General features: G+C 43.2%; 1 protein-coding gene across 1 annotated transcript in view; it reads right to left on the reverse strand.

Moving 5' to 3' along the window:
- Positions 1 to 27195, reverse strand: part of CEP170B (centrosomal protein 170B) — a 155210-nt gene that overhangs the window by 23438 nt on the left and 104577 nt on the right. Inside the window, exons 13-15 of the mRNA XM_030214678.1 lie at positions 23598 to 23838; positions 15299 to 15458; positions 2654 to 2791 (exon numbers count right to left, since the gene is read on the reverse strand). Coding sequence (XP_030070538.1) covers positions 2654 to 2791; positions 15299 to 15458; positions 23598 to 23838 — 539 coding nt within the window. The remainder of the gene's footprint in view (positions 1 to 2653; positions 2792 to 15298; positions 15459 to 23597; positions 23839 to 27195) is intronic.

Consider the following 27195-nt stretch of genomic DNA (forward strand, 5'->3'; position numbering starts at 1 on the left):
GCTTTGCACTTACTGCGCCTTAATTATAGAATTTCCCCTGAAATGTAAACAAAGTGGGCACCATCATTTACATATAAATGATTAGAACACTGGCATATAGGGCATGTTTGTACATACACACAAATGCTATTCTGTAAATATACGCATATCTTGCATAGCATCTATTTTACAGGTAGACATAAAATGGGCAGAGTATGTGTGACTTGGAGGGAAATAATCGAACGTCACCGGCAAAATAAGTCGCCGGCGATCTATTTTGGCGGCGGCGCAACAGCTGGCCGGAACCGTATTTTCAAAAAGGATGGCCGGCCATCTTTTTTTTTCGATAATACGGTTTGGGCCGGCGAAATGCCTTGGATTTCGCCGGGTTTGAGATCGCCAGTTATGTTTTTCCACGATAATGGAAAAAACTGCCGGCGATCTCAAACCCGGCGAAATCCAAGGCATTTGGCCGTGGGAGGAGCCAGCATTTGTAGTGCAATGATCCCCCTCACATGCCAGGACACCAACTGGGCACCCTAGGGGGCACTTCAAACATCTTTTATAAACAACCAAATTAGCTTCCAGGTGCATAGATAGCACCCTTCCCTTGTGTGCTGAGTCCCCCAAATCCCCCCCAAAACCCACTGCCCACAAGTGTGCACCATTACCCTAGCCCTAAGGGCTGAAGGGGGGCACAACATTACCCACCACAAGTGGAACAGGTAGGGGGAAGATGGGCCTGGCTCTGCCTTTCTGCAGTCCACTGCAACCAACAACAACTGTTCCAGGGACCTGCATACTGCTGTCAGGGTGCTGGGTATGACATTTGAGGCTGGCATACAGGCTGGCAAAAAAGGTTTGTATTTTAATAATTTTAGTGTGGGATGGGGTTGTCAGCCACTGGGGGAGTAAGGGGAGGTCATCCCCCATTCCCTCCGGTGGTCATCTGGTCAGTTGGGGCACCTTTTTGAGGCTTGGTCGTGAAAATAAAAGGACCAAGTAAACCCGGCGAAATACTGCTTATCGCCGGGTTTTATTTTTCCATTATCCGCGAAAGCCGGCCATCTGGTAGCCACGCCCAAGCCTGCCCATGTCCCGCCTTCGCTTCGCCAACACGCCCCTTTGAACTTTTGCCGGCGAGGCGAAGGGAAAGCGGCGAAGCTATCACAAATGTAGCTTTCGATTATACGCTTTTCGCCGCTTTTGCGAAATCGTTGGCCATATCCCGATTTGTGTCGGGAAATAGCTGGCGATTACTTTTGATTATAAGCTGGTTGGTTACACATGTAACTTACAGATTATTATAAGCTACACGCATCTCTTTGGCATTCAGGTGTAAGCACTTACATCAGCTGTATACCTGGTTTTAGTGTTCACACCTAAACTATAGGTGTACATTTCATCTGTTACTCAAGTGTTGTATAAAGGTAGACATTTAATTTCCTTTATACACCGAACACCCTGTTATAGAATGTGAACACAAAATCTTTCCACACTTTAGTGAACAGACTCCTAAATGCCTTAACTCATATAATCAGTTGAAAACAATTAATGACATGGCCATTTTCTAAACTTTTAGGCTGAACAGAAGATGCGATTAAATCTATTATTGTCTTTATTTTTTCTTGTATTAGTCTGATTCTTTAAGAACTTGAACTGTTGAGGGACAGTTTCTAAATATTCATATATTTTTAAGTGACTTGGTATTATCTGAACATTTTTCCATGCTATTATGGTATTGTTTGTATTTTACTGACAAACATTTATCTTATTTTTGTTATATAATTGTTCTGCTGTGCTGTTAATTGAGTGCCTGAGGCATTCTACTGTTCTAGCAGTTCTTGGAAGTGTTATTGGAAGTTTAAAAAAAAAAAATTATTGAAGAAAAAAATGTACATATTCCTGATGTTTTATCATATTAGTCCTATTACTAGGTTTCAATTTGCTTTTTCCAAGTTTATCTCATTTATTGCATTTAAGTTTATATATGGTCATTTTATTATTGTTATGCTGTTAAAATTGTAAGTTTTATGTTAAACTGTTGTACACAGTCTTGGGTGAATCTCTTCATAAAGCCAGTTAATAAATCCCAATAAATAAATATGCACTTTATTGTATCTGGTTTTGTATTTTTGTCTGTTTGATGATAAACATGTATTGATATGTTATTTTTTACTCTGCCTAACTCTGAATATAGTTGAGCAAATTATAAAGTACCCAAATTAAATTAAAATTGATCACAGGAAGGGCAAATTGATTTTGCGGTGTGATCACAGGCATAACCTCTCAGGCCCGTGCTAGACATAGGGCCAATACCAACCAGAAAGTTAAAAAGAAAACAGGATGACAGGCAAGCAAAGAACACCCTAAATGTTTTCAACTGGATGTGACTATACAAAGTTCTTCACTGTACTCGCATGAATCACAGCTCAATCCATTCCTTAGTTTGTCTGCTGAAATGCAGTTGCAGAAACAGATGGACAATCTCCCTATTACATGTTAATAACTTTGTGCTTTTTTGTTATTTTAGTTACCACAGAGGCTTAGTGTATGAAAATTCAAGAAATGACCCAAAATAGCATTACTGCTTTGCTGTAATTGTACATGTGTATAGACCTTACACAAAGTTTTAAAAGCTACTAGATAGAAGAGAAAAATAATGAAAGATGACCTCTTCTCTATTTCTTATTCTCCTCCTTGAAGGGTCTTCTTCTCGACTGTTCATATTTTGATCAAACTCCTTCAGCCCTGCGGATCCTGGGGGAACTTTTTGGTAGTTCAGACTTGCTTCCGGAATGTGCTGCACCAGCTATGAAGAGAATAACCGAGTTATTCACAGCCACGAACTGCTCAGAACAGCAGCCACAAGCTAAGCCTCAAGAATACCTGAACTTTCAGTTCAAACCTACCTAAAAAGAGGCAGACAACATAATTCATGGGCCCGATATGCAAAGTCAGTTATACGTGTGCTACTGCTGTATATTTTTTAGCCCTTACACAGATAACATCAAGCCATTTAATACACACAACGGCCAAATGTTATCTGTATAAGAAGCAGCCAGCACTGGGAAGGGGCACATATACATTTACATCTGGATTCTATAAACACCACCCAAATTTGCGCACGATCTTGAGATCTGCATGTGAATAAATTACATAACAAGCTGTTATCAATAATTGGCTGTTAACTAGCAATTACTGATGATAATTGGCATGAATTTGGACCTGCCTGCAAAAAGATCCGAGCCCAAATCTTCTCATGTGCAACCCAAAAGAGGGGAGGGACATGGGTGGGTCAGGGGCATTCACAAAAGATGAGCAGTGTTTCAGAATCCCGGGGTTCCGTACCAGGATTTATACCAGGTTTCAGTTGGTGTAAATCCTTGTGCCTGAAGTTGGGCACTTGAATCCTCAACTAGGCGCTCCTTATAGAATAGCGCTGTGCATCGATTTTTCCTGGCGCCTGTTTTTCAATTACTCCCCTAACAAGGCTCATATATGGTTTTAACCTCCACCTTAACCATATATCATATAGAAATCATTCATATGTTTTTTTATGATTTTTATCGCCTCAGCAGTGCACATGACCAACTTCACTCTTTTATTGGACATTCAACAGCACCCAAATCCTCACTGGCGATAATATTTTATTAAACTGTTTCTTCATTTACTTATTTAACTGTTCATTTTACTTTTTAATCTCTAAATTACTTATAAGCAATACTTAACTTGCACTGAACGGTCAGACCAGGGGTTCAACAATGCCCGACATGCATGTTTCGCCCTAAAAGGCTGTGTCAAGGGCTCCCCCTTAGCCGTTCTTAGTACCAGCCTCGCAATGTTTTCTTTCTGGATTTCCTCCTGCTAAGAAAACATTGCGAGGCTGGTACTAAGAACGGCTAAGGGGGAGCCCTTGACACAGCCTTTTAGGGCGAAACATGCATGTCGGGCATTGTTGAACCCCTGGTCTGACCGTTCAGTGCAAGTTAAGTATTGCTTATAAGTAACTTAGAGATTAAAAAGTAAAATGAACAGTTAAATAAGTAAATGAAGAAACAGTTTAATAAAATATTATCGCCAGTGAGGATTTGGGTGCTGTTGAATGTCCAATAAAAGAGTGAAGTTGGTCATGTGCACTGCTGAGGCGATAAAAAAACATATGAATGATTTCTATATGATATATGGTTAAGGTGGAGGTTAAAACCATATATGAGCCTTGTTAGGGGAGTAGTTACAGTTGAAGGGCTCTTAAAGAGAGAGTTAGTAGTGCCAAGTACGGGCCTGTTTTTCAATGCCATTTACTGAATCTGGCCCTTGGGGTAATTTTAAGAAGGATTTTTCATGAGTGGGGTATAAAAAGGGCTTTTCTAAAACTACCCCAGTAGTTTTACGTTACACGCATAAAAGTACGCACAGTGCCAAAAAGGTGCACACTTTTATGCGTGTAATCATGTCAAAGGGCTAGGTTTTGGTGGAGCGTGGGCAGAGTCACAATTTATGCATGTACATGCACAATTTATGTGCCAACATTTACACCTGCTACAAGTTACTTTTCTCACAGATAAACTCTAAAGACAATTCTATACGGTGCACCTAATGTAAAGTTTATAGACTAGCTGCACTTACGAGCAATTGGCGCCAAAAGCCATCAGTTACTTGTGTAAGTGCTAGGTGCTATTCTAAACACTTGGGGGGGGGGGGGGGGGGGGGTTAGATGTTCAGCTAGCGGAAGTGTTTTTTTAGCCGCTGCCGTTATTCCCAGATATCGAATGCCAGGCCATGTTCGGGAACCAGCATCCAATATTTGGGTTTATGCGACTGGCTCTTTCTCATGCAGATAAGTGCAATATTTAGCACTTCGCTGTCTAAGTGACATCACATAAAGATAGGACTGTGTTTTATGCAATTAAATATGGCCGCTTAACTTAGGTGGTGCCGACTCTGCCCTCAGACTGTCAACAAAATATCCAGCTTTTAGTTTAGTGGTCTGTGTTGATAACCGGTTGAGTGCTGCTAAATATCCGTGGATAGCCCCGAACAAGCGATCTAACCAGTCAGGTGCCATTTCTGGCTGGTTACATAGCCTTAATGGCTACGTTGTTTAGCAGGGAACCTTAAGTGAGCCGTACATGTGGGTGGAGCATGCACGTGTCATTGCATTCCACCTAGCAAATGCACACAGCTTACAGAATTCTACCAGTTGCCTGCATTTCTGGATGCATACCAACTTACTCAAGCACTTTATAATGGGTTAGGTACACCCCAACGCTGTTATAGGGCTGACACTAAGCACACCCCTTTGAGATGCCTTAATTTAGTTGTCACTTTTTACAATTGGCCCCTATGCATTTAAAATGAGGTCCACTTGAAATGGACAGTAACTGGTCTAAGCGTCGATCAGACATATGGAGGGTAATTTTAAAAGGGAGGTGCTGTTCTACAAAGATACATATGCAGCAGAAATCACACTGCATTGTGCAGGCATTTATACCTGCTCTCAAGCAGATATAAATGCTTGCACCTATCAGAAGTGAAGCCAGGATTCAACTTTTGGGGGGCCAAGGGGTGGACAATGCATTTTCTCTCTACTCCCTCCCCTTCCTTCCACATTAATAATTTTACCTTTGCTGGCGGGGATACCCAATTACCACTAGCTGATGAGATCAGCTGCCCGGAACTGCCTCAATGCTGCCTTATCAATAAAGAAATCAGCACCCCTTGCGCGTGCTCAGTCCATGCATGAACTAAGCTTGCGCGAGGACAGCCAGCGTCTGTGGCTGGAAAGGAGGCCGCCAATTTCTTCAGTGCTGAGGCAGCACTGGGGCAGTCCCAGGCAGCAGACCTCACCGACTGGCGGGGATTTGGCATCCCCACCAGCCACTCAACACGTACTTTGGTTGTGGAGGAGGCCCAAGCCCAAACTTGGGGAAGGGCTATGCCCCCCAAGGCTACACCACTGGCACCTATATTTAAGTATGCTGATAAATTAGCATATTTGCAAACTCTGCCTGTGCTCTACTCAAATGCTGCCCCTGTACACACCCACTGGCTAAGTGTCATTTTAATGCGTGTACTTTATGCTGGCCAGAATGATATAACAGGTTGTTTAAATGTGTTTTGAGGTGTCACACACATAAAACTGACTTTATACATATCCAGAAGTACCAATTAAACAGATAGTATCACTGAATATAGGAATACAGCATTTAGCTTTATATGTGGACCAGAATGGGTGAACATCAGGCCCAATGAATTTATAAAATGCAAACTTTAACAACCTCTGTCTACATTTATCAGGCTCCAGACAGCAAACTGTGCACATACGAAGCTAAGGGATCTCCCACCACCAAAGATGATAGAACATAAACATTCAGGAAGCTTTGCCATCTGAACGACACAAAAGAGAATCTCAGAGTAATGGAAACTGCTAAACCTAAAGAAAAGATGAGAGAAAGCACCAAAGGTAAAACAACAACAACAACAAAAACTTAAAATGGACCAAGTTCAAAGACAACTTCAATGTTGGCTGGAAGGGGCATCTGTACCTTCCTGGCTGGACCTTACATAAAAAAAGGGTGGGGGGTTAATTTTAATATGTCTATAAATGTTACATGGGGCCAAATCCAGGGCATTCCTAATCCTGGAAACTCAAGAGGATCTACTCATCCCACCCGATCAGAATTGGGCTGCACAGGTTCTCACCTACCATCTGTGGGAGACTGAGAAATACTGACTACTTCAGGGATACACAGGTCCCTTCATATGGTGATGTCATAGGATCCAGTGGTTCTAAGTCTCCATCTGCTGGTAGGAGAGTGCAATACCCATCACCTGGACTGGTCTGGAGGGACAATGAGGAAACACATTTATTCATTCCATCTTGTGCTCAGAAGTAGGAGTGGCGATACCTGTTCCTACTGCTTCCATACCGCAAGGATGATGGAAAGGGGCTGATATTGCTGCTCCTGCTACTTGGCCCCAAACATATCTCAGTGAAGGGAAAGGATTTTCAAGTACACAGGATCCGGGGGGGGGGGGGGGGGGGGGGGGGGAGATTAGATGCAGACTGGAAGCATATATTTCTAAATAGAGGGTGTGCATTCAAAAGCGTGCATTGGATTTGCTTGGGTGCTTAAAAATTTTAAGTGTATACAAACAGCTCGTGTGCGTGTATACTTATGAATTAACATGTGTACAATCAAGTTGTATACCTGACATTCTAGTGCACATACCAGAGGATATTTCTATAAATGAGAACCTGAATGGAACATATTCTATAAAGAAAAGCTGGTGCCTACATTTCTTTATAGAATACTAGCATAACTGGGTAGATATGTACATATGAGCAGTGACGTGGCCACAGGGGGGCCTTGGGGGCGCCCTCCCAAATTGGATTTGGGCCCCCCAAGGTCTGTTGCTTTTACTGGCGGGGGTTCCCAAGCCCCACAGCAGAAGCAGCCCTCCAGCGCTGTTCGCAGATGTGCTGCCTGCCCTGCTTCCCCCAACGGCACGCATGCTTGGTTTTAGTGAAATTAATTAGAACCAAGCATACACGCCGCGGGGGAAGCAGGGCAGGCAGCACAGTGGCGAACTGCGCTGGAGGAAAGCTTCTACTGGTGGGGCTTGGGGACCACCGAAAGACATATGTGTGTCTTCTCCTTTTGCCTCTCACCACCCCTCTCCCGCGTGTGTACCTTTTTAAAAGCTGTATTTCCTTCCACAGGTCTCTGGCAGCCAGCAGCAATTCTCCTGCACTGCTTGTGCTGACCCAACAGCCTTCTGTCTGATGCAACTTCTTGTTTCTGCTCATGCGGGAAGCAGACAGAAGGCTGTGAGGCTGGCATGAGCAGAGTGTGTGAATTGCTGCTGAAAGTTGGGAGACCTGTGGAAAGAAATGCAACTTTACTGGGGGGGGGGGGGGGGGGGGGGGGTTGTGAGGCAAAAAGATGCCACATGCCATCTTTTTCGTTCAAAGTCCTCAACTTTGGAACTCCTCCCAGTTTCACTTCATTTACAGCCCTCTCTGGACAAATTCAAGACAGATCTTGACTCATTTATTCAACAATGCTTTCTCTTAATATCCCTGGCATGTCGATCAGCGAGCCATTGAGGAGTCCTCGAGGATATGTGTAACATCCCTCATGTTCTTCCCCATCCTCTATCCTATCAAACAATGTATTTCTTTTCCCCCTGCTCTACTGTGCATGTTAATGCTGTCTAAAATCCCCTCTTTTCTTTTAGTCTGTAAGCTGCTTTGAAGGCATACCTGTAGAGCAGGGTGGCAAAAATTTTAATAAACTTGGAAACTTGTGGTGGGAGGGACCTTCAGTGTTAAAAGTCTTCTTCAGCTTGACCCCAGCACAACCTTATCTTTTCTTTCCTAGACCAATCTCCGCATATTCTTCTACCTTCCACAGCTCTCTTCCCTCCTCTTCAGTCTGATCCTTCTTATTTTCTATTTCCCAGCCCGATCTCAGCATGCTCTTACCAACTTTCCCAGCACTCTCTCCTCCTCAGCCTGACCCTAGCACTCTTTTATCCCATATCTATAGTTATACCTACAAATATATATATATATATATATATATACATACACATATGTGTGTGTGTGTGTAAACATGCACACTCTTATCTACATTTATTTTTAAATATTTTTTAATAAGATTTGCCAGTATGGTCAGAGCTGGCGAGTGCGGGGCAAATTGTCCCCAAATCATTCTCTACTATAGAGGCTAGGGCTCTTCAGCTTGGAGAAGAGACGGCTGAGGAGAGATATGATAGAGGTCTATAAAATATTGGCGTGGACCGGGTAGATGTGAATCACTTGTTTACTCTTTCCAAAAATACAAGGACTAGGTATGCTACGAAGCTACTTAGTAGTAAATTTAAAAAAATTACACTCAACGTGTAATTAAACTCTGGAATCCATTGCCAGAGAATGTGGTAAAAGCAGTTAGCTTAGCAGGGTTTAAAAAAGGTTTGGATATTTTCCTAAACGAAAAGTCCATAAGTCATCATTAAGGTGGACTTGGGGAAAATCCACTGCTTATATTTCTTGGATAAGCAGCATAAAATCTGTTTTACTTTTTTGAGATCTTGCCAGATACTTGTGACCTGGATTGGCCACTATTCAAAACAGGATATTGGGTTTGATGGACTTTTGGTCTGTCAACGCTTACGTCCTTAGTTTATACATGGATGTGTGATCCGTGCACAACTTTGGGTGACCTTTACTGAATTCCCCTCTAAATGGGATAATCCTGTGACTTGAGCATGTAAAATGGCTTTACATACACTCGTAGGAGTTTATAAAATTACCCTGGTGGTACTGCTACTCAAGAAAGGAGAAGCAGTTTGTCTATATGTCAAGCACTTGTTTCACTAGGTGCTACCTTTTTGTTATGCTTTTCCTGTAAACATTTGATCCAGTACAAGAATAACAGATACATCTTTTTTGATCCCAATCAGTTGAAAGTGCTTCTAGAGTGTCTTTGGCTGGCTGCAGTGCCCTGAGCAGGGATGGGGATACAAGCTGTCAGACTGGATTATGGTTTATTTAGGAGTGCCCCAATTGTTAGGGTATATTGTTAACTTACTACTACTACTAATCATTTCTATAGCGCTACTAGACGTACGCAGCGCTATACAAATTATATGCAGGTACTTTCTCTGTCCCTAGTGGGCTCACAATCTAAGTTTTTGTTCCTGGGGAAAAGGAGGGTTAAGTAACTTGCCCAGGATCTCTGCCCATATCACGAACCATTAGGCTACACAAAAAGCTGGACTGGGTCTTGGAACCAGCAACCTCGGGATCTCTGCTCTGGCTTTCAGCTGGTTGCTTTAACCACTAGGCTATTCCTTTTGGTGTGCTGAAATTTCAAATTATTTCTCTCCCTTTCTTGTGGACTTACAAGGAACTAACCATTATCTTTTTTTGATTTCCTTTTCTTTACCTTTTTTTCTGCCATTTCTAATATGGGAGACGGTTCTATTCTTGACTTACAGCTTGTGCTTGTAAAGTTGTGAAATTCAATAAATAATTTAAAAAATAAAATGACACTGGTGTATGTTTGCTGTTTATTTCCTCTGCCATGCTTGTGTCTCTCCCTTGTTGCTACACCACCACTGGCTTCCCACAGAATTTCAAATTAAATTTAAAAAAAATTTCAAATTAAATTAAAAATTCTTGTTCTTGCCCTCAAGGATCTGCATGAAATGGCTTCTCAGTATTTGATGATTCCCACAGTCCTTTACATATCATTCTCATGCTTTTCGTTCTTTATCTGACCATTGGCTGGTCCTCCCAGGGCCTGCTGAAGCTTCATCACAATTCAACAGATGAGGTGCTTTTTTTTTCTTTTTGGCACAGGCTTAACAAAATAGTCTCCCCCTTTCCCTGCAATCAGAGCAATCTTAACCAAAGTTAAGTTCAGACCTTAACACTTTCTTCTTTCATCAGGCCTTTGGAGAACAATCTGGAACCAGATGCTGGAGGTGCCAGCCTGTGCTCAGTTTGCTACTTACTGTAAGACTCCTGCTCTTGACTGAGACACTTGAACTTCTGCAAAATTGTTGGCTTGCCTGAATGATTGTTTTTGTCTGGAATATTTGAGATTTGCCTTTCCTATCTTTAATTTTGACGCTCCTTTCTTGTTTTTAGCTAGTCTATACACCGCTTTGATCTATTCATCAGAATAAGGCGAGTTAGCAAATACAAAATCAGCTATAAAATAAAGTGTATAAAATATTTTGATGGTTTGACTTTTGATGACATGCCTTCAGTCAATGGTAGGTTGAGTAATTGATGAAAAACAAAGCTGCAGCCCAGTGAAGTGTGAGCAGAGGGTTGCAGATATGTCCTTTGATTCTACCTGAACTTGATGTTTAGGGGGCAAAGCTTGAGAGTGCATATGGATGCCCATTTAGCCATGGATAGCCAAATCTTACATGTAGCACCAAGGTTAATTAACCAAGTGTGAACTCTGGTGGATAAGAAAGGTCTGTGTGTGCTGGTTCAGGTACTAGTGACTGGAAAGATCCATTACCAAAATGTCTTTTTTCAGGGTTTACCTCTTCTCAGAAAGAAACGGTTACAGCTGTTTCAGAGCATTAAAACCTGTCTACTTAAAAACCCTTGTTCTTCGTAAACTTCACCAGCTTTCAATGGAGTTACAGTCTATATTTAAAATGTTGGTGTTCGTGTATGATGTTGGTTCCATTTATCTATCAGCTCTTCTTCCTCTGTACGCACCAAGGAGAATATTAAGATCTTAGGCAACGCTGGTGGTCTCTTCTGTTTTGAAGCAGCTGTAACGACCAATATGCCACAACTTTTGATGCAAACAGGAAGCTACACAGTTGTGTGTGCCTAAGTCTTCCTTTGGAGCCTCACTCTGAAGTTAACCTCCTCACCTTTGATACGGTGAAGGTGTGGATAATTATTCAAGCTTTTCTTGCAGAGGATCATAGGGGCGCCTATTAGGTGACACTGCAGGTTATGTGTGGTTGGGAAGCATCTTGCATGGTATAGGTCAAGCTAAGGGATAAGTGAGGGTTTTTTTTTTTTTAAAGATCTTTAGCGGATCCTTGGGGCCAGTAAGCAATGCCAGCAAAATATATGTAACCATAGGTGCCATGAACACACAGCACCTATTTTTATGCAATACACACATAGAGGGGCATAATCGAAAGGGGTGCCCAAGTTTTCCTGAGGACATCCTCGCGGACATCTGGCAAAGGGGCGGGGAATTATCAAAACAAGATGGGCGTCCATTTTTCGTTTCGATAATACGGTCGGGGACGCCCAATTCATGGAGCTGGGTATGACATTTGAGGCTGGCATAGAGGCTGCCAAAAAATATTTAAAAAGTTTTTTTTTAGGGTGGGAGGGGGTTGGTGACCACTGGGGGAGTAAGGGGAGGTCATCCTCCATTCCCTCCGGTGGTCATCTAGTCAGTTCGGACACCTTTTTGAGGCTTAGTCAAAACAAAAAAAATGGACCAAGTAAAGTTGCCCAAGTGCTCGTCAGGGACACCCTTCTTTTTTCCATTATCGGTTGAGGATGCCCATGTGTTAGGCATGCCCCAGTCCCGCCTTCGCTATGCTTCCCGACATGCCCCCATGAACTTTGGTCGTCCCCACGACAGAAAGCAGTTGAGGACGCCCAAAACTGGCTTTCGATTATACCGATTTGGGCGACCCTGGGAAGACGCCCATCTCCTGTGTCAAAAGATGGGCGCCCTTCTCTTTCAAAAATATGCCCGAGATGACCCTGTGGGCGGAGAATGGGCGGAGCTGGGGGAGGACTGACACTTCTGCATGCATCCATAACAGGACATATAAGCACAAGGTTACTTCTGCCTCAGCAGCTTTCTAGTGGGCTATTTTATAACAGCACATAGGCCTCCCCTGCCTCTAACAAAGGAAGACAATGCTTGCACACATAAAAATTACAGCCCCCACACAGGACTCGCCAGGCTTGGGGCAAGACTAAGAGCTGTGCCCTGCTCTCGGCAATGTTGCTTCTAGATCAAGATGGTACTGGATGCTGGGGCTTCCCTTTTCACCAACATGAAAGTTGTCCTCCACAAGGACATCAAGGTTTGAACATAAGAGAAACATGCTAAAAGGTGCAATGTAAAACAAAGGATGGAAAGTGCACCTGAGATGGATATTCTGGTCGCAAGGACATTTTAGTAATCTGCATTAAAACAGAAATAAAGTGAAGAACAGAACTCTGATAAAGCAGTCCATCAGAAAATGTTGCAACACAAGTGTAAGTGAAGTGTACAGCTGCTGTGTAAAGTACCTGCAGCGTTGCTGAAGGCTACCCTGGTGAGTTCAGAATGCATCACGAAGGCTGGTCAGGTTCCTCTTACAGCAGTACTTAAAATTAGCTCCTGACCCTTCTGAAAACACTTCAGCAGTTCCACACGTTAAATTAACCTTAAGAGCTGCTTTGTTGATCCTTTGAATGGAAAATTCAAACTAACCAGACTTTTAAAAAAATTCATTTAGGCTAAGATGCTCCAAATGTAAACCCTAAAATACACCATTGTGCCTTGGTTGCCTTCCAACTGCACATCTCCAGCTGAACGATGCCAAAGACGTGGTGCTCCCTGACAGGCTCTGCAGTTGCCTGAAAAGCCACTAGGTCGGAACAAAAATCTACTGGGTGTGTGCTGCTCCCCAAATCACAAAGTAAATACAACTTAATATTTATGAATATTCTTCAAAAAGTACACAGTGGCACCTATTGTGGGGAACATTTTACTCAGCCAGCCATCCTCAGCTGAACTTATGTTAAGACCTTCCATAATAATTCTTAGTGCCTTGCCCCCCGAATAAAAAACTATTCTAACTCTGGAAGGCAGCTCCTCAGATGAATGAACAGGTTGCATCTTACATTTTAAAGCACTGGAGATATTTAATCCCTAGTTGTTCACTGTGTTGGATCTTTCATTCATGGAAACCATGGTTGAATATAAATACAAATATCTTTTACAGTTCCGTGAAAAAAAATGTAATTTTTCTTCCAATAATGGTCAAAATACAGATGCCTAAAGGTACTGTATCTGAGCAACCTTATAATCATGACATGAACACTGTACTATGATATACTGGTGGTTCAGTACATCTGGTTCAATAATCAGAAAAGAATTCAAATCATCAATCCTGACTCACTCCAATTACTGAAACGTTACTTCACTGGGGCTTCCAAACAAGCATTTGCAATTGCATGGATTACACGCATTGCAAAACGTGGCTACTAAGTTGATTTTGGAGGGTATTAGGGCTGAAAGAGCCGCACCTTTTGGCGGCATTACACCAGCTTGCAGTAAAGCCACAGATTACATTTCAATTATTATTTACAGTCAAAATATTATGGGGGCAATTCTCTAATAGGACACAAGGTAGGAGCCTACTTTCCATTATAGAATATAACCGTCACCAGGTATTAGCGGGCCTAACATTTTGTCACTTGCCTTTACGCCAGCCATAGAGCTGGTAAGCATGTACACCAAGATGCAGCAGGGATTTGCGTAACTGGCAGTATTCTCTAAGTTAAGTGTGTAAATGGGAGCCCTGCCTACAAATCCTTACTTGTTCTGTCTCAGTGTACAACCCCTTTGCAAATACACACTACGCAAGTTAGATGAGTATTTGCAGAATAGCCCTTAAGCATCATAGTAGCATTCATGCACCAGTGTGCATATACTTACATAAATGCCACTATTCTACATATTTACATGTTTAATACACACATAAATGTGAATACCTAGGTCAGTGGTCCCCAAACCTGGTCTTGGAGGCACCCCAGTCAGTTAGGTTTTCAGGATATCCACAATGAATATTCATGAGAGATTTGTATGCAATGGAGGTAGTGCATACAAATCTCTCTCATGAATATTCATTATGGATGTCCTGAAAACCTGACTGACTGGGGTGCCTCCAGGACCAGGTTTGGGAACCACTGACCTAGTTTATACAATATTATCATGTATGGGCTGGTGCCTATAGACGTTAGTTCTTATGTATCTCTATATGTATGACAAAGGTCATTACGTTCAGGGAATTCATTTAAGATTCCCCAATGTCAAGGGCTTTCAACTACAGGAAACTAAAAATAAAACCCATCTTGTGGCGAGGTCCAGTGTCCTGGAATGCCTTTCCCTTTAAATTGAGAATTTTATCTTCTTCTAAAGGATTTCAGATGTGTCTTGAACACATGACTGTTTCAGGAAGTTTTATCCAATTAGATTACTTATTGTTTGTTAGCCTGGATGGTTAATTTTTATATGCTTTGTTTGTACTCTGAATAGGTGAACCTAGGACTTGCTTGTCTGTATGTATTACTGTCTTATCTCTGTAATCCACCTTGAACTGCCTTTGGTAAAGCAGAATATAAATATTCATATTAAACATAAAAGGTCCCAGCTTTTGTTAAGCACTTTTCCCACAGACACAAAACGTGTGAGAAAGAATTAAGTAGCCCCCCTCTGTATTTCAAAGGAGTTAAATGTATTGAATATCAAGTGGCCAGATTCTTCACTGCCACAGACTGAGTTAATACTCAGTTCTAAAAGAAATTTCTAATCCACAAAGAGCATCACCTCCTCACCAACAGGCTATCAAAAGAGAAGTGAAAAGCTTTGATGTGTTTTAAGTACTGGCTTAAGAGCAAGCATATCTGTAGACATAGGCAGTTTATTGAAAGTTGAGGTTACATGTGACCTGTGGCATGTGTGCAGAGTCAAGAGCTTAGGCTTCCAGATGTTGCCATTACTGAAAAGCACCTGCACCTCTTCCATCTCACCTCTTCCCTTGCAGATATGGTGGAAGCTGGAGTGTTGGATATAGAGCTGAGAGAGCTGCTCAGTCCAGTCCCCGAAGAACTCTGAGAATCTCCATCGCCTGCAACATCATGGATCTCTCTAGCCAGGATGGCCACGTCTTTTACCAACGTTTGGCTCAGCCTGCAGCACAAACAATATGTTTTTAGAAACAAACTGAAAATTCAAAAGGTCTGCGTCGACCTGCGCCATACTTTCTCGGTCATTAGAAATTTGGAAAAATAGGTGGCAGAAGGGTAACGTAGGTGCGGCAAGGATATGAACAAGTGGACCAGACTTTGGCTCTATATCACCCTTCTGGCAAAGTCAGGGAAGAGCTGTGATGTGACCAAAAGAAGCCCCGTTCCATGAGTTCAAGATATTCCTGGCCAGTTTATGTAATTACCACTGACAACGTTTTTCCCCTCTCGCGTTTGGAAATTTGCAGTCAGTCCAAATTCCAAAACTGTGCTGCCAAGTCATGTTTCCTAAGGTATAACTCACTACATTAAGGGGATAATTTTATAAGCAACTAGAGTACATTGAACAGCACTTTACTTTTATATGACATTAAGGGAAAGTGCTCCCAACAGTGTTGAGTAAAAGGCAGATTTGCACTTATGCGACTATCATATAAAAATACACTTTTACCACAATTGAAAGTGACAGATGTACAAATCAACTTCAGATCACTCACAAAGTTAAGTAAACATTTTTAAAATATTGAAAAGGAAGGAGAATTAATATTTTGTAAGATTGATTGATATAAATATTGGTAAAATATGGATGGGTCTCTGTCTCTCTCTCTCTTAGCTGGGTACAATTGTTTGAATAATGTTTCCTTTTTGATGAGTTTTGGAGAGTTATGCAAAACAATGAAAGAACTGCTGCCCGAATATACAACTGAAAAACCACAACATTCTTGCACGTTCCTTGGCTCACTCTGCAAGTCACAAATGAGGTCAATTTTCAAAAGGCACAGATGTTCAGCGCTGGGCCACAGGTTTAAGGAGAAATTAAGTCTTACCTGATAATTTTCTTTCCATCTGTCCTTCCCACTATTTCACAACCTGTGGGATAGCTGTGTCCATCAACCAGCAGGTGGAGATAGAGAACTGAAAACTGAGCCAAGACATCTCTCTTGGCATCTAGTCCAGCTCCTCAATATTTACATCGACAAGCAGCAAGGATAATACTCAGAACAAACACAATAACCTTAAACAATTCGCTAACCTAACACTAATCAGACGAGCAAACGTGTGTGGACCTCTCATCTCGGGACAGCTTGTACAGAGCAAAAGATATACAGAAGGCACCATGCAATGTGAATCGTTATCTGGCCCATTACTTTGTCCTGACTAAACATCTCAGAAACCTCAGACGGATCTCTGGAATAGTGGGAAGGACTAAACCTAATTTCTCCTTTCATTACGTAGCTTCTCACTATTCCAGAACCAGTGGGATATATAAGAGCAATCCATAGAGTGGGTGGGATCCTGGCACCTCCACCCTGAGGGCTGAATCCTCAAAACTAGCTTCCGAGTGCGCCGCAATGTCCACCTTGTAGTGCTTTGCAAAGATATTCAGCGTTGACCATGTCGGAACCTTGCAATTATCTGCTGGAGACAGTAAGGTAGCCTCCACCCAGGATGTCGCTGTATGCCTCATAGAATGAGCCCGCAAGGTCTGAGGAACCTGCTTCCCCACAAGCAAATAAGCCAACACAATAGTTTGCTTCAGCTATCTACCAACTGTGGGCTTGGAAGCCACAAGGCCAAACCTCTGTTTACCAAAATGCATAGTCTGTCCGATTTGCAAAACTCATACGTGACTTCCAGATATCTAACGAGGGCTCTATGCACATTGAAAAGCTTGAAGGAAGAATACTGAGCCTCTTCGTCCTCTCTGCAAAAGGATAAAAGCGCTACAGATTGGTTGAGATGAAATGCTATACCACTTTCAGAATAAAAGAAGAAACCATGCACAGGGAGACCCCCCACCTCCGAAAAGCAGAGAAAGGGATCCAAATGAGAGCACCTGAAGCTCTGAAACCCTATGTGCTGACAAAAGTGTCACCAAGAACACTGTCTTTAGCTAAGACCTTCCAAGGCGGCCTTCCAGAGTAGCTCAAAAGGAGGCTTCTGCAGAGCCTGGAGAACTAAATTAAGGTTCCATCTGGACATGGCATATGAAATGGATGCAGCAAGCGGCCCACTCCCCACAATAATCGTCTCTTGCAGCTCACCTGGATATCGTTTTCTGTAGTCAGCCCCTGAAACAGGCCAAAGTCACAACCAGAACTATTAGTGAACTCAACGCTAATCCTTTCTGAAGGCCTACCTAGAGAAACACTAGGATGTATGCGATCTGAGCAGAGAAGAGAAGGGAGAAAGTCCATACTCAGAACACCAGCCCTCAAACATCCTCCATACCCTCGTATATGCCATGGATGTAGAGCATTTCCTAGCCTACCTTTTCATCTCAACTGAGCCCTTTCAATGGCCAAACCGAGACCAAAGGGACACGGATAAACCATGAGCACTGGACCTTGCTTTAGTAGGCTGTGTACCTGCGGAAGATGGAAAGGATCCGGGGCTATGACAATTATTCGACCCCATTGCAATGCAATCCTTTTCAAACATGGCCTACCATGAGCCAAGGAGAGAAGACATACAGTAGATGTGTCTCCAGCTAGGTCTGCAGTAAGGGAAAAAATTGGGTTTGATGGGGATTGATGCAACAGCTGAACAACTTGGGCACTTTGGCATCCCATTCTGTCGCCATCAAGTTTAGAAGCGGAGAACACCATCTGTCCACTATCAGCTGAAAACTCTGGCTGGATAGTTTCCATTCTCTAGGGCCCAAGGAGTGCCTGCTGAAAGAGTCCACCTCCACAGATCTGAGCTGCAGACAAGCAGAGAAGATATTTCTCCACTCAACTCATGAGAGAGGCCACCTCCACTGCCATCAGGCTGCTGTGGGTCCCACTTTGCTTGTTGATGAAAGCGCCACCATCGCACTGTTGGAGAGAACTTGGATTGGGGCCCCCACCAGAAAGGGAGTGAAGTCGCACAAGGCATTTTGCACTGTCCTGAGCTCCAAGCGATTTAATTAACCACTGAGACTCCTGTTCCATCTAGGTACCTTGTGCCAGATAGAAACTGTAATGAGCTACCTAACCTGACTGCTGTCATCCATTGTCACCACCTCCCAGCATGTTATCGGAAAGGGAGCTCTGATGGTCTTATTTCTGGGGGACAATCACCACGGCATACTCCATCTGGCAACCAGCATCCAAGGAAGATGTACTTCTGTGACACCAGAGACCAGTGGCTGAGAAGTGGCTCCTGTAAAGGCTACATAAGAGCCCTTGCCTATGGCATCACTTCCATCGCCGCTGTCACTGACCCCAGAACCTTGACATAGTCCCAGACCCTGGGCCTGCCATGAGTGAGAAGACTGATCTGTTGAACCAGCTTCGACCTCCTGTGTTCCATGCGAAAGATCCTCTCCCTTGCTGTGTCCAATAGAACACCCAGATACTCCAGCGTCTGCGATGGAGTTAGTCTGCTCTTCTCGAATATCACCCAACCCGACAATTGTAGGATGTGAACAACTGTCTGTCGCCACTACGCTGTCCAAATAGGATGACATACAAATGAGCCAGTTGTCAAGATGTGGGTGAACTCTGGTTTCCTAGTGTCAAAGGAAGGCTGCCACCACCACCATAACCTTAGTAAACATTCTTGGTGCCATGGCGAGACTGAAGGGTAAAGCCATAAACTGGAAATGACAGCCAATAACCACAAAACGAAGAAACCTCTGATCCAGGGGCCATACAGGTATACACAAGTACGCCTCCTTGAGATCGAGAGCAGTGAGAAATTCTCCTGCTTGAACCGAGGCTATGATTGCTCTTAGCATTTCCATGCAAAAGCAGGACACTCAGAGGCAGAGGTTTAGATCTTTGAGATGTAAAACTGGACGAAAGGTGCCTTCCTTCCTTGGGACAATGAAGCAGATGGAGTATCTGCATTGTCCCTGTTTAGCCTGGGGAACTTGAACAATGGCCTGGAGCACCAGCAAGAAATCTACAGTGGCCTGAACCTCAAATGCCTTGGTTCCCTTTTGACAAAGAGACTGCAGAAATACAGGAGCAACCAGGCAGAAGAACTCAAACTTGTACCCTTCTGTAAGAATATCCAGAACCCACTGGTCTGACGTGATTTTGGCCCACTCCTCCCAAACTCCTGAAGATGTACCCCCACCAGAGGAAGAGAAAAGTGGACCAGCCTTGCATCATTGTGAAGCTCTGGAGGCACTGGCCGACCTAGCTGATTGAGAGGAAGACTTCCTGTCTGCACGAGAAGATTGGGGTGCCCAAAAGCAGAACTTCTGACCATACTGCTGACAACCAGGCCGATGCCGTCTGCTGTCACAAAATTGAGATTAAAAGCCCCCGAGGATGGATGATCAGAGGCTTTTGGCTTATTCTCCGGCAACTACTGTGGCTTAGTTTCACCAGATTACTGAGATCTTCTTCAAACAGTCACTTGTCCCGAAAGGGCAGTATAGACGTGACCGACGCTAAATCCGATTCCCAATGCCTCAATCAGAGCTGCCAGAGTACCATGACAGCCAAAGACATACTGCAGATCATAACATGCCATAAACAACATCTGCCAAGTAGGCCAACCCTGCTTCCAGCTGGGTGTTAAGGCGCCCATCTTGTGTTGCATACTGCTGATGCCACATCAGGCATGCTCTTGCCAAGGGCGAGCACACTGTCGCTAGGAAGTCCCACTTCAAAGGCTTGTTTCAGCGAGCCTTCCAGGTTCCTAACTGAAGGTCTTTTAAAAGCAATGTCCCCTTCCACCAGCAAGGTGGCCTTCTTAGTCACCACTGTAACAAGGAAGTCCAAAGCTGTATTTCTTTTTCTTCTCCAGAACCAATGGGTGGAAGTGAACTATGGCTCTTCCCCTCGTAGCCCTGTGTCCAGCGAGACCATGCTGCTGTAATCAGGTCCTGAATGTCATCATACATTGGGAAGGCTTTAGAAGGACCTCTAAGCCCCCTCATGATTAATGAAAATGGAACTCCTGATGCCAAAGCAGAAGGCTCCTCAATGGAAAGCCCTGCCAGTGCCTCAGAAATAAGAGTACTTGAGCTCCTCTTTATGAAACAACCTCAGTACTTTCAAGTCATCCCCCTCCTCAGCAGGGGGCTCTCCCTACTCTAACGGCTCCTTCAACAGTGGCTCCTCCAAGGCCACATCAGAGAAGGAGGGAGAAGCAAACAATCTCATCTGCCCACTCCTGGAGGTCTAAACGAGATCTCTTAAGAGCAAGTGGAGCAGCAGGGTGAGAAACTGAAGCACCTTGCAGCTGACTGACTCTGCTTTAGTAAATAGGCCTGGTGTAAGAGCACTATAAACTCTGGAGAAAACAAAGATCCCAATGCAGCTGAATGCTCTGTCAAGCACTGAGGTTGTAGAATGGCAGCTATGCTCCATGTGTGATCAGATAGAGGCTGAGTCCTCACTGCCAGTCAGTCCCAACAAAATGGTGCCCGTTCCCGCACTATCCTGCACCAAACTACGCATAGGCCCTTGCTGGACAGCCTCAAGTCCCCAGCATTTTCGGATGCTGTGCCAAATCCAAATATGTGTTGCCGTCGTTTCCCCTACATCCTACAGGATTCCCGGCTTGATGCACTGCGATGCCCCAACACGAGTCAGTGGGTCCCACAGCGAGAAAACTGCTTAACTGCCTGCACAGGAGTCACCATTCACCCTGACTGGCACAAGTGCAGCACAATGCAGTCCCAAGTGGTGAGTCAGGATCCCTGCCCCAAGTAGAACTTGCAGCCGTCCAAGTGGTTCCGAGTCAATGTTAGTCAGACTTAGCACTGCTGGTTTCTCCCCCCAAGCTCACAGCCTCCGTCTTATCCCAGATGAGAAACAATCCTGACCGATACTCTGTCCCACCCTCTCCAGCAAACTTTTATTTTATTTTTTAAAAGGTTGTTGTGCCAGAAAGAGAGAGCTCCACAGGAAACAAGTGAAGGGAGGGAAGAAGTAAATTCATGGGGCACCACAGACAGGGATCTGAAGACCTCCAGATAGGACTCCGCAGACTCAAGCCACATGCAAAGTTCAACTGGGGACCAGTTAACCAAGTGGACCAGGAACAAATGACTCAGAACCAGAGGCTGAAAAGTGTGTTCATCCACCTGCTGGAGATGGAAAATACTGAGAAGTTGGACTGGATGCCAAGAGACATATGTCTCAGCTCAGTTTTCAGCTCCACTTGCTAGTTAATGGACACAACTATCCCACAGGTTCTGGAATAGTGGGAAGCTACATAATGGAAGTACCAGTTCCACTTCATTTTAATATTTTTTGTCTTTTCCGTTTTATTTTATGTTTTTGAGTTCAGTTGTTTAAATACATAATTGTATCAAACATAACATTAAAATAATGTTGTACTCCATCTAGATTTCAGGCAAAACAGAAATGAGCAAATAAAATGTGCGTGCACTGATGCAGAGTTAATATGCACCGAAAAAAGGGGCATGAAAGGGGTATTCTGGTGAGAGAAAGGAGCCCACTACATGCCCACTCTAGACATAGATGCAGATACTGGGCGCCTTTGGTGCTTATTTAAGCAGCACTGTTCACATTTTAGTTGTCCTTAGCACAGGGACATCCAAATGCCAATTTTACCATGTCATGTTATGGCATTACAAACCTGTGGAATATCCATATTGCAAGAGGGTGTGTTCTGGGAGGGACTGGGGTGTGGCTAACACTTTGATGTTCATGTTTCAGCAATTGCTGATTTCAGAAGAGAACAGAACTTTCATATCCACAAAGATGGACGTTGGTATTTAACCCTGCTCCTGGAATGTCCAAATCATAGAAAGGTGCTCAAATTGAACAGTACTTTACTGGAGGGATTCGGAAGGTGACCCCCATAATCCCCACATGCTTGCCATTCTCCCCAAAATTGAAAACAATGAAAAAACATGGGAAAAATATTGGCTCTGATATTAAACTGGCTAATATAAATATTCATATTCCAGCACGTGGGCATTTTTGCCGCCACTTTAGAACATGGTCCTTCATGTTGTCATCCAAATTACGGTTCAGCTATGTCTATAGTTTGGATGCTCTGGTTTGTAATACAGTTGTTCATTCTGGATGAACTCAGCATCATCGGCAATGCACCGACTTGGACGTTCCAATTCGACTTGGATGACCTTTCCAAAAAGCTGTTTCACAAGTCTAGCACGTACATTTGGACTGGAGGTGACAAAAACCAGATATAACGAGGAGCATACAACCTAAACACATACGCTACACATGTAGGCACCCAGCATCTGCATGTTTAGAGTAAGGGCATAAGTACATGTATGGAGTAGGCGTGTACTTTAAATCGGCACATTCTATACATGCAGAACTGCTGAAAATACACTTAGGGGTATGTTTACTAAGGCGCGTTAGTGTTTTTAATGCGCCTTTAAAGTTAAGGTGTAAACGCTATGACACAACCTACGGGTGCAGGAATGTAAAGAGGCACGGATGATGTCGATTTTGTGAGGATATGCATGGTTGTATCCAGACATTTCAGCATATCACCCTGTATTGGCAGGGGATATTTATTGTTACCCTATCTTCGGCTTTGGATCAGTGACGTTATACTTTAGTTTATTTCCATTTAAAAAGGATTTGTATGTACTGTCATTTGGAAAAAACAAAGGACATTTCATATAAAAGAAGTATAATGGATGGGAATTGGGGATGGCATATGTATGTCATTGAACAAGCACATGGAGTTATGTTAATAAGTAGATATTTCTGCTGTATTAGTTCTGACAAATTGAAATGTTTGGACAATTGTGAAAGTTTCAATCTGCTTTACCTAAATAACCTTGAGTGTTTTAGAGATTTTGATACATAACAACATTTATTTTAATGTTGATAGTTGTAGGATAATATTTACATATACATTCCTATGGGCGCATTAGCGTTTAACGCGAGTCCACCATCAAGTCGCATTAAAAAATGCTAACACGCCTATAGCACACCTTAGTAAACACACCCCTTAATCTACACATACACTTCAGGTAAATTAGCAGACATCACTGGACAACCCCTTTGAAAATTGACCCCAAATATGCTTAGTTGAGCCAAACAAGTATTGTTTGCAGTATGTGCTGACATCAATTTCTAACAAAAATTTAAAGGGAAGGGGATATGACAAATCATGCACAGCTACTCACCTGGCTATTTCTGCTATTTCCACGGTCTGCACCATTAAGTTGCGATATGTATCTGGATCATCATCCTCATCCTCTTCCTCTGCGCTGTGCTTTTGTCTGAGTGAGCTAGGCACGTGCGTCCTTGGCGTCTGTGTGGCTGTTGAGGTATGGGAGCGTTTGTGTTTAGGGGTGCTGTGATTTGAGCCATATTCCTCCTCTGAAGTAGAAGTATAATCTGAACCCTGCTGTCTTCGTCTTGAAGCTTATGACATGAATTGGTTCGACACAAAGAAAGAAAAGAATTAAGCAAGAAAAAGGAATCCAGACAAACCCAAGACCACGAAAAGACCAACCAAAGGGGTTCTGTGTAAAGAAACGCATCGCAAATTTCAGGCCGCTTATTTTGGGATAAAATCATTTGGATGTTTGAACACAGTCTGTAAGCCAAACGCTCAGGTCGCCCAAGGTTAAGGTTTATTCTCCTAATTACTTTATTTCATTTACACAGAATCCCTGTAAATAAAGTTCATGAGTAAGATTTTAAAGTAGCCATTTATAGGAAATGTAGTTCTTTTGCTGGAGTATGCATCACTATATTTCTGTATTAGCTGCTCCTTTGCTCTTTTAATAAAAAAAATGAAGATCTTTCACCAAGTTGGTTGCTTCTGTATCAGCATTTTGTAAACTGAATAAATTCTAAATCGCCAGCCTTGAAATATGAGAGAGAGTTGGGTCACTGGTTATCTCTAAGGTAGCAACATACTTCTGCCATCACATACTTCTGCCTGGATGGCACTTCCGTATTTAGTGAACAGCAATACTCGTTTGATTCATCCATAAAAACAACCTGCAACCCCCTAATTCAGTCAATTTCAGAGAATTCATATTACACCACCATCCTGAGGCAACACTGACAGCGAAATAGATTCTTTTGGTCTCCCCTGCTTTCCTTTCACAACTGGATTTTTTTTCATGTTTTATATTCAAAAGCATGGATTAATGAGACAAAGGGGGCATAGTTGAAAGGGGCGCCCAAGTTTTCCTGAGGACGTCCCAGCGAAGGGACGGGAAACCAGTATTATCGAATCAAGATGGGCGTCCATCTTTCATTTCGATAATACGGTCGGGGATGCCAAAATCTTGAAATTTAGGTCATCCTTAGAGATGGTCGACCCTAGACTTGGTCGTTCCTGATTTTCGGCGATAATGGAAACCAAGGATGCCCATCTCAGAAACGACCAAATGCTAGCGCTTTGGGGGTGGGAGGAGCCAGCATTCGTAGCGCATTGGACCGCCTGACATGCCAGGACACCAACTGGGCACCCTAGGGAGCACTGCAGTGAACTTCAGAAAAAGCTCCCAGGTACACAGCTCCCTTACCTTGTGTATTGAGCTCCCAAACCCCACTACCCACAACTGTACACCACTACCATAGCCATTACGGGTAAAGGGGGGGCACCTAGATGTGGTTACAGTAGGTTTGTGGTGGGTTTTGTAGGGCTCACATTTACCACCATAAACATAACAGGTAGGGAGGGGGATGGGCCTGGGTCCGCCTGTCTGAAGTGCACTGCACCCACTAAAACTGCTCCAGGGACTGCATACTGCTGCGATGGACCTGAGTATGACATTGGAGGCTGGCACAAAATATTTTGGAAGATATTTTTTTTTTGAGGGTGGGAGGGGGTTGGTGACCACTGGGGGAGTAAGGGGAGGTCATCCCTGATTCCCTCCAGTGGTCATCTGGTCAGTTCGGGCACCTTTTTGTGCATTGGTCGTAACAAAAACTGGACCAGGTAAAGTCATCCAAATGCTCATCAGGGACGCCCTTTTTTTTCCATTATGTGTCGAGGACGCCCATGTGTTAGGCTCGCCCAAATCCCGTCTTCGCTATGCCTCTGACACGCCCCCGGGAACTTTGGTCGTCCCCGCGACAGAAAGCAGTTGGGGGACGCCCAAAATCGGCTTTCGATTATGCCGATTTGGGCGACCCTGAGAGAAGAACGCCCATCTTCTGATTTGTGTCAAAAAATGGGCATCCTTCTCTTTTGAAAATAAGCCTGATAGTCAACATGGATTTAAGTGAAGGGAAATCTTGCCTCACCAATCTACTACATTTCTTTGAAGGGGTGAACAAACATGTGGATAAAGGTGAGCCGGTTGATATTGTGTATCTGGATTTTCAGAAGGCGTCTGACAAAATCCCCATCATGAAAGACTCCGGAGGAAATTGGAAAGTCATGGGATAGGAGGTAGTGTTCTATTGTGGATTAAAAACTGGTTAAGATAGAAAACAGAGAGTAGGGTTAAATGGTCAGTATTCTCAATGGAGAAGGGTAGTTAGTGGTGTTCCCCAGGGGTCTGTGCTAGGACCACTGTTTTTTACATAGTTATAAATGACCTAGAGATGGGAGTAACTAGAGAGGTAATTAAATTTGCTGATGACACACAAATTTATTCAAAGTCGTAAATCACAGGAGGATTGTGAAAAATTACAAGAGGACCTACGAGACTGGGAGACTGGGCGTCTAAATGGCAAATGACGTTTAATGTGAGCAAGTGCAAAGTGATGCATGTGGGAAAGAGGAACCCAAATTACAGCTACGTCATGCACGTTAGGAGTCACAGACCAAGAAAGGGATCTAGGTGTCGTCGATGATACGTTGAAACTTTCTGCTCAGTGTGCTGATGCAGCTAAGAAAGCAAATAGAATATTATTAGGAAAGGACTGGAAAACAAAAATGAGGATGTTATAATGCCTTGGTATCGCTCCATGGTGTGACCGCACCTCGAATATTGTGTTCAATTCTGGTTGCCGCATCTCAAAAACATATAGTGGAATTAGAAAAGGTGCAGAGAAGGGCGACAAAAATGATAAAGGGGATGGAACAACTTCCCTATGAGGACAGGCTAAGTAAGATGGAGCTAAGCCAATAGTATTCTTTACCATATGTTCTTTGTAGGACATTCGTAGATCTTCTAGAAACTCCTTTTCCTCAATCTGAAATCTTACCATTAGAAAAGTGTGTTTTTTATTCTACTTTTTATCATCAAGTTGTTCATATCTGGAATTCTGTACAGATTAATATAAGGAAAATAGACTCCTATCCTGTGTTCAGAAAATGTTTAAAAACCTATCTTTTTAGGAAATACTTTAGTCAGGATACTTAAGTTTTGTACTGTTTTTGTTATAAGAACGCTCTTTAATTTCCCTTGATTGTTCAGTTTCTTGTATATTGTTATCCACATTGAACCTTATGGTATACTACTACTTAACATTTCTAGAGCGCTACTAGGGTTACGCAGCGCTGTACAATTTAACAAAGAGAGACAGTCCCTGCTCAAAGAGCTTACAATCTAATAGACAAGTGAATGGTCGGTCCGATAGGGGCAGTCAAATTGGGGCAGTGTGGATTCACTGAACGGTAAGGGTTAGGTGCCGAACGCAGCATTGAAGAGGTGGGCTTTAAGCAAAGACTTGAAGACGGGCAGTATATGCGGACAAGATCCTTTTGTATTGTATTTTAAGTCCAGACAAGTCTTTCCACAAGGGAAAACGATGTACCAAGGATTCACAGTACTTTTTCTTTACTTCAATACTAACTAAATTACAGAATTC

This window comes from Microcaecilia unicolor, chromosome 9 (genome assembly GCF_901765095.1).
Source record: "Microcaecilia unicolor chromosome 9, aMicUni1.1, whole genome shotgun sequence".
NCBI lineage: Eukaryota > Metazoa > Chordata > Amphibia > Gymnophiona > Siphonopidae > Microcaecilia > Microcaecilia unicolor.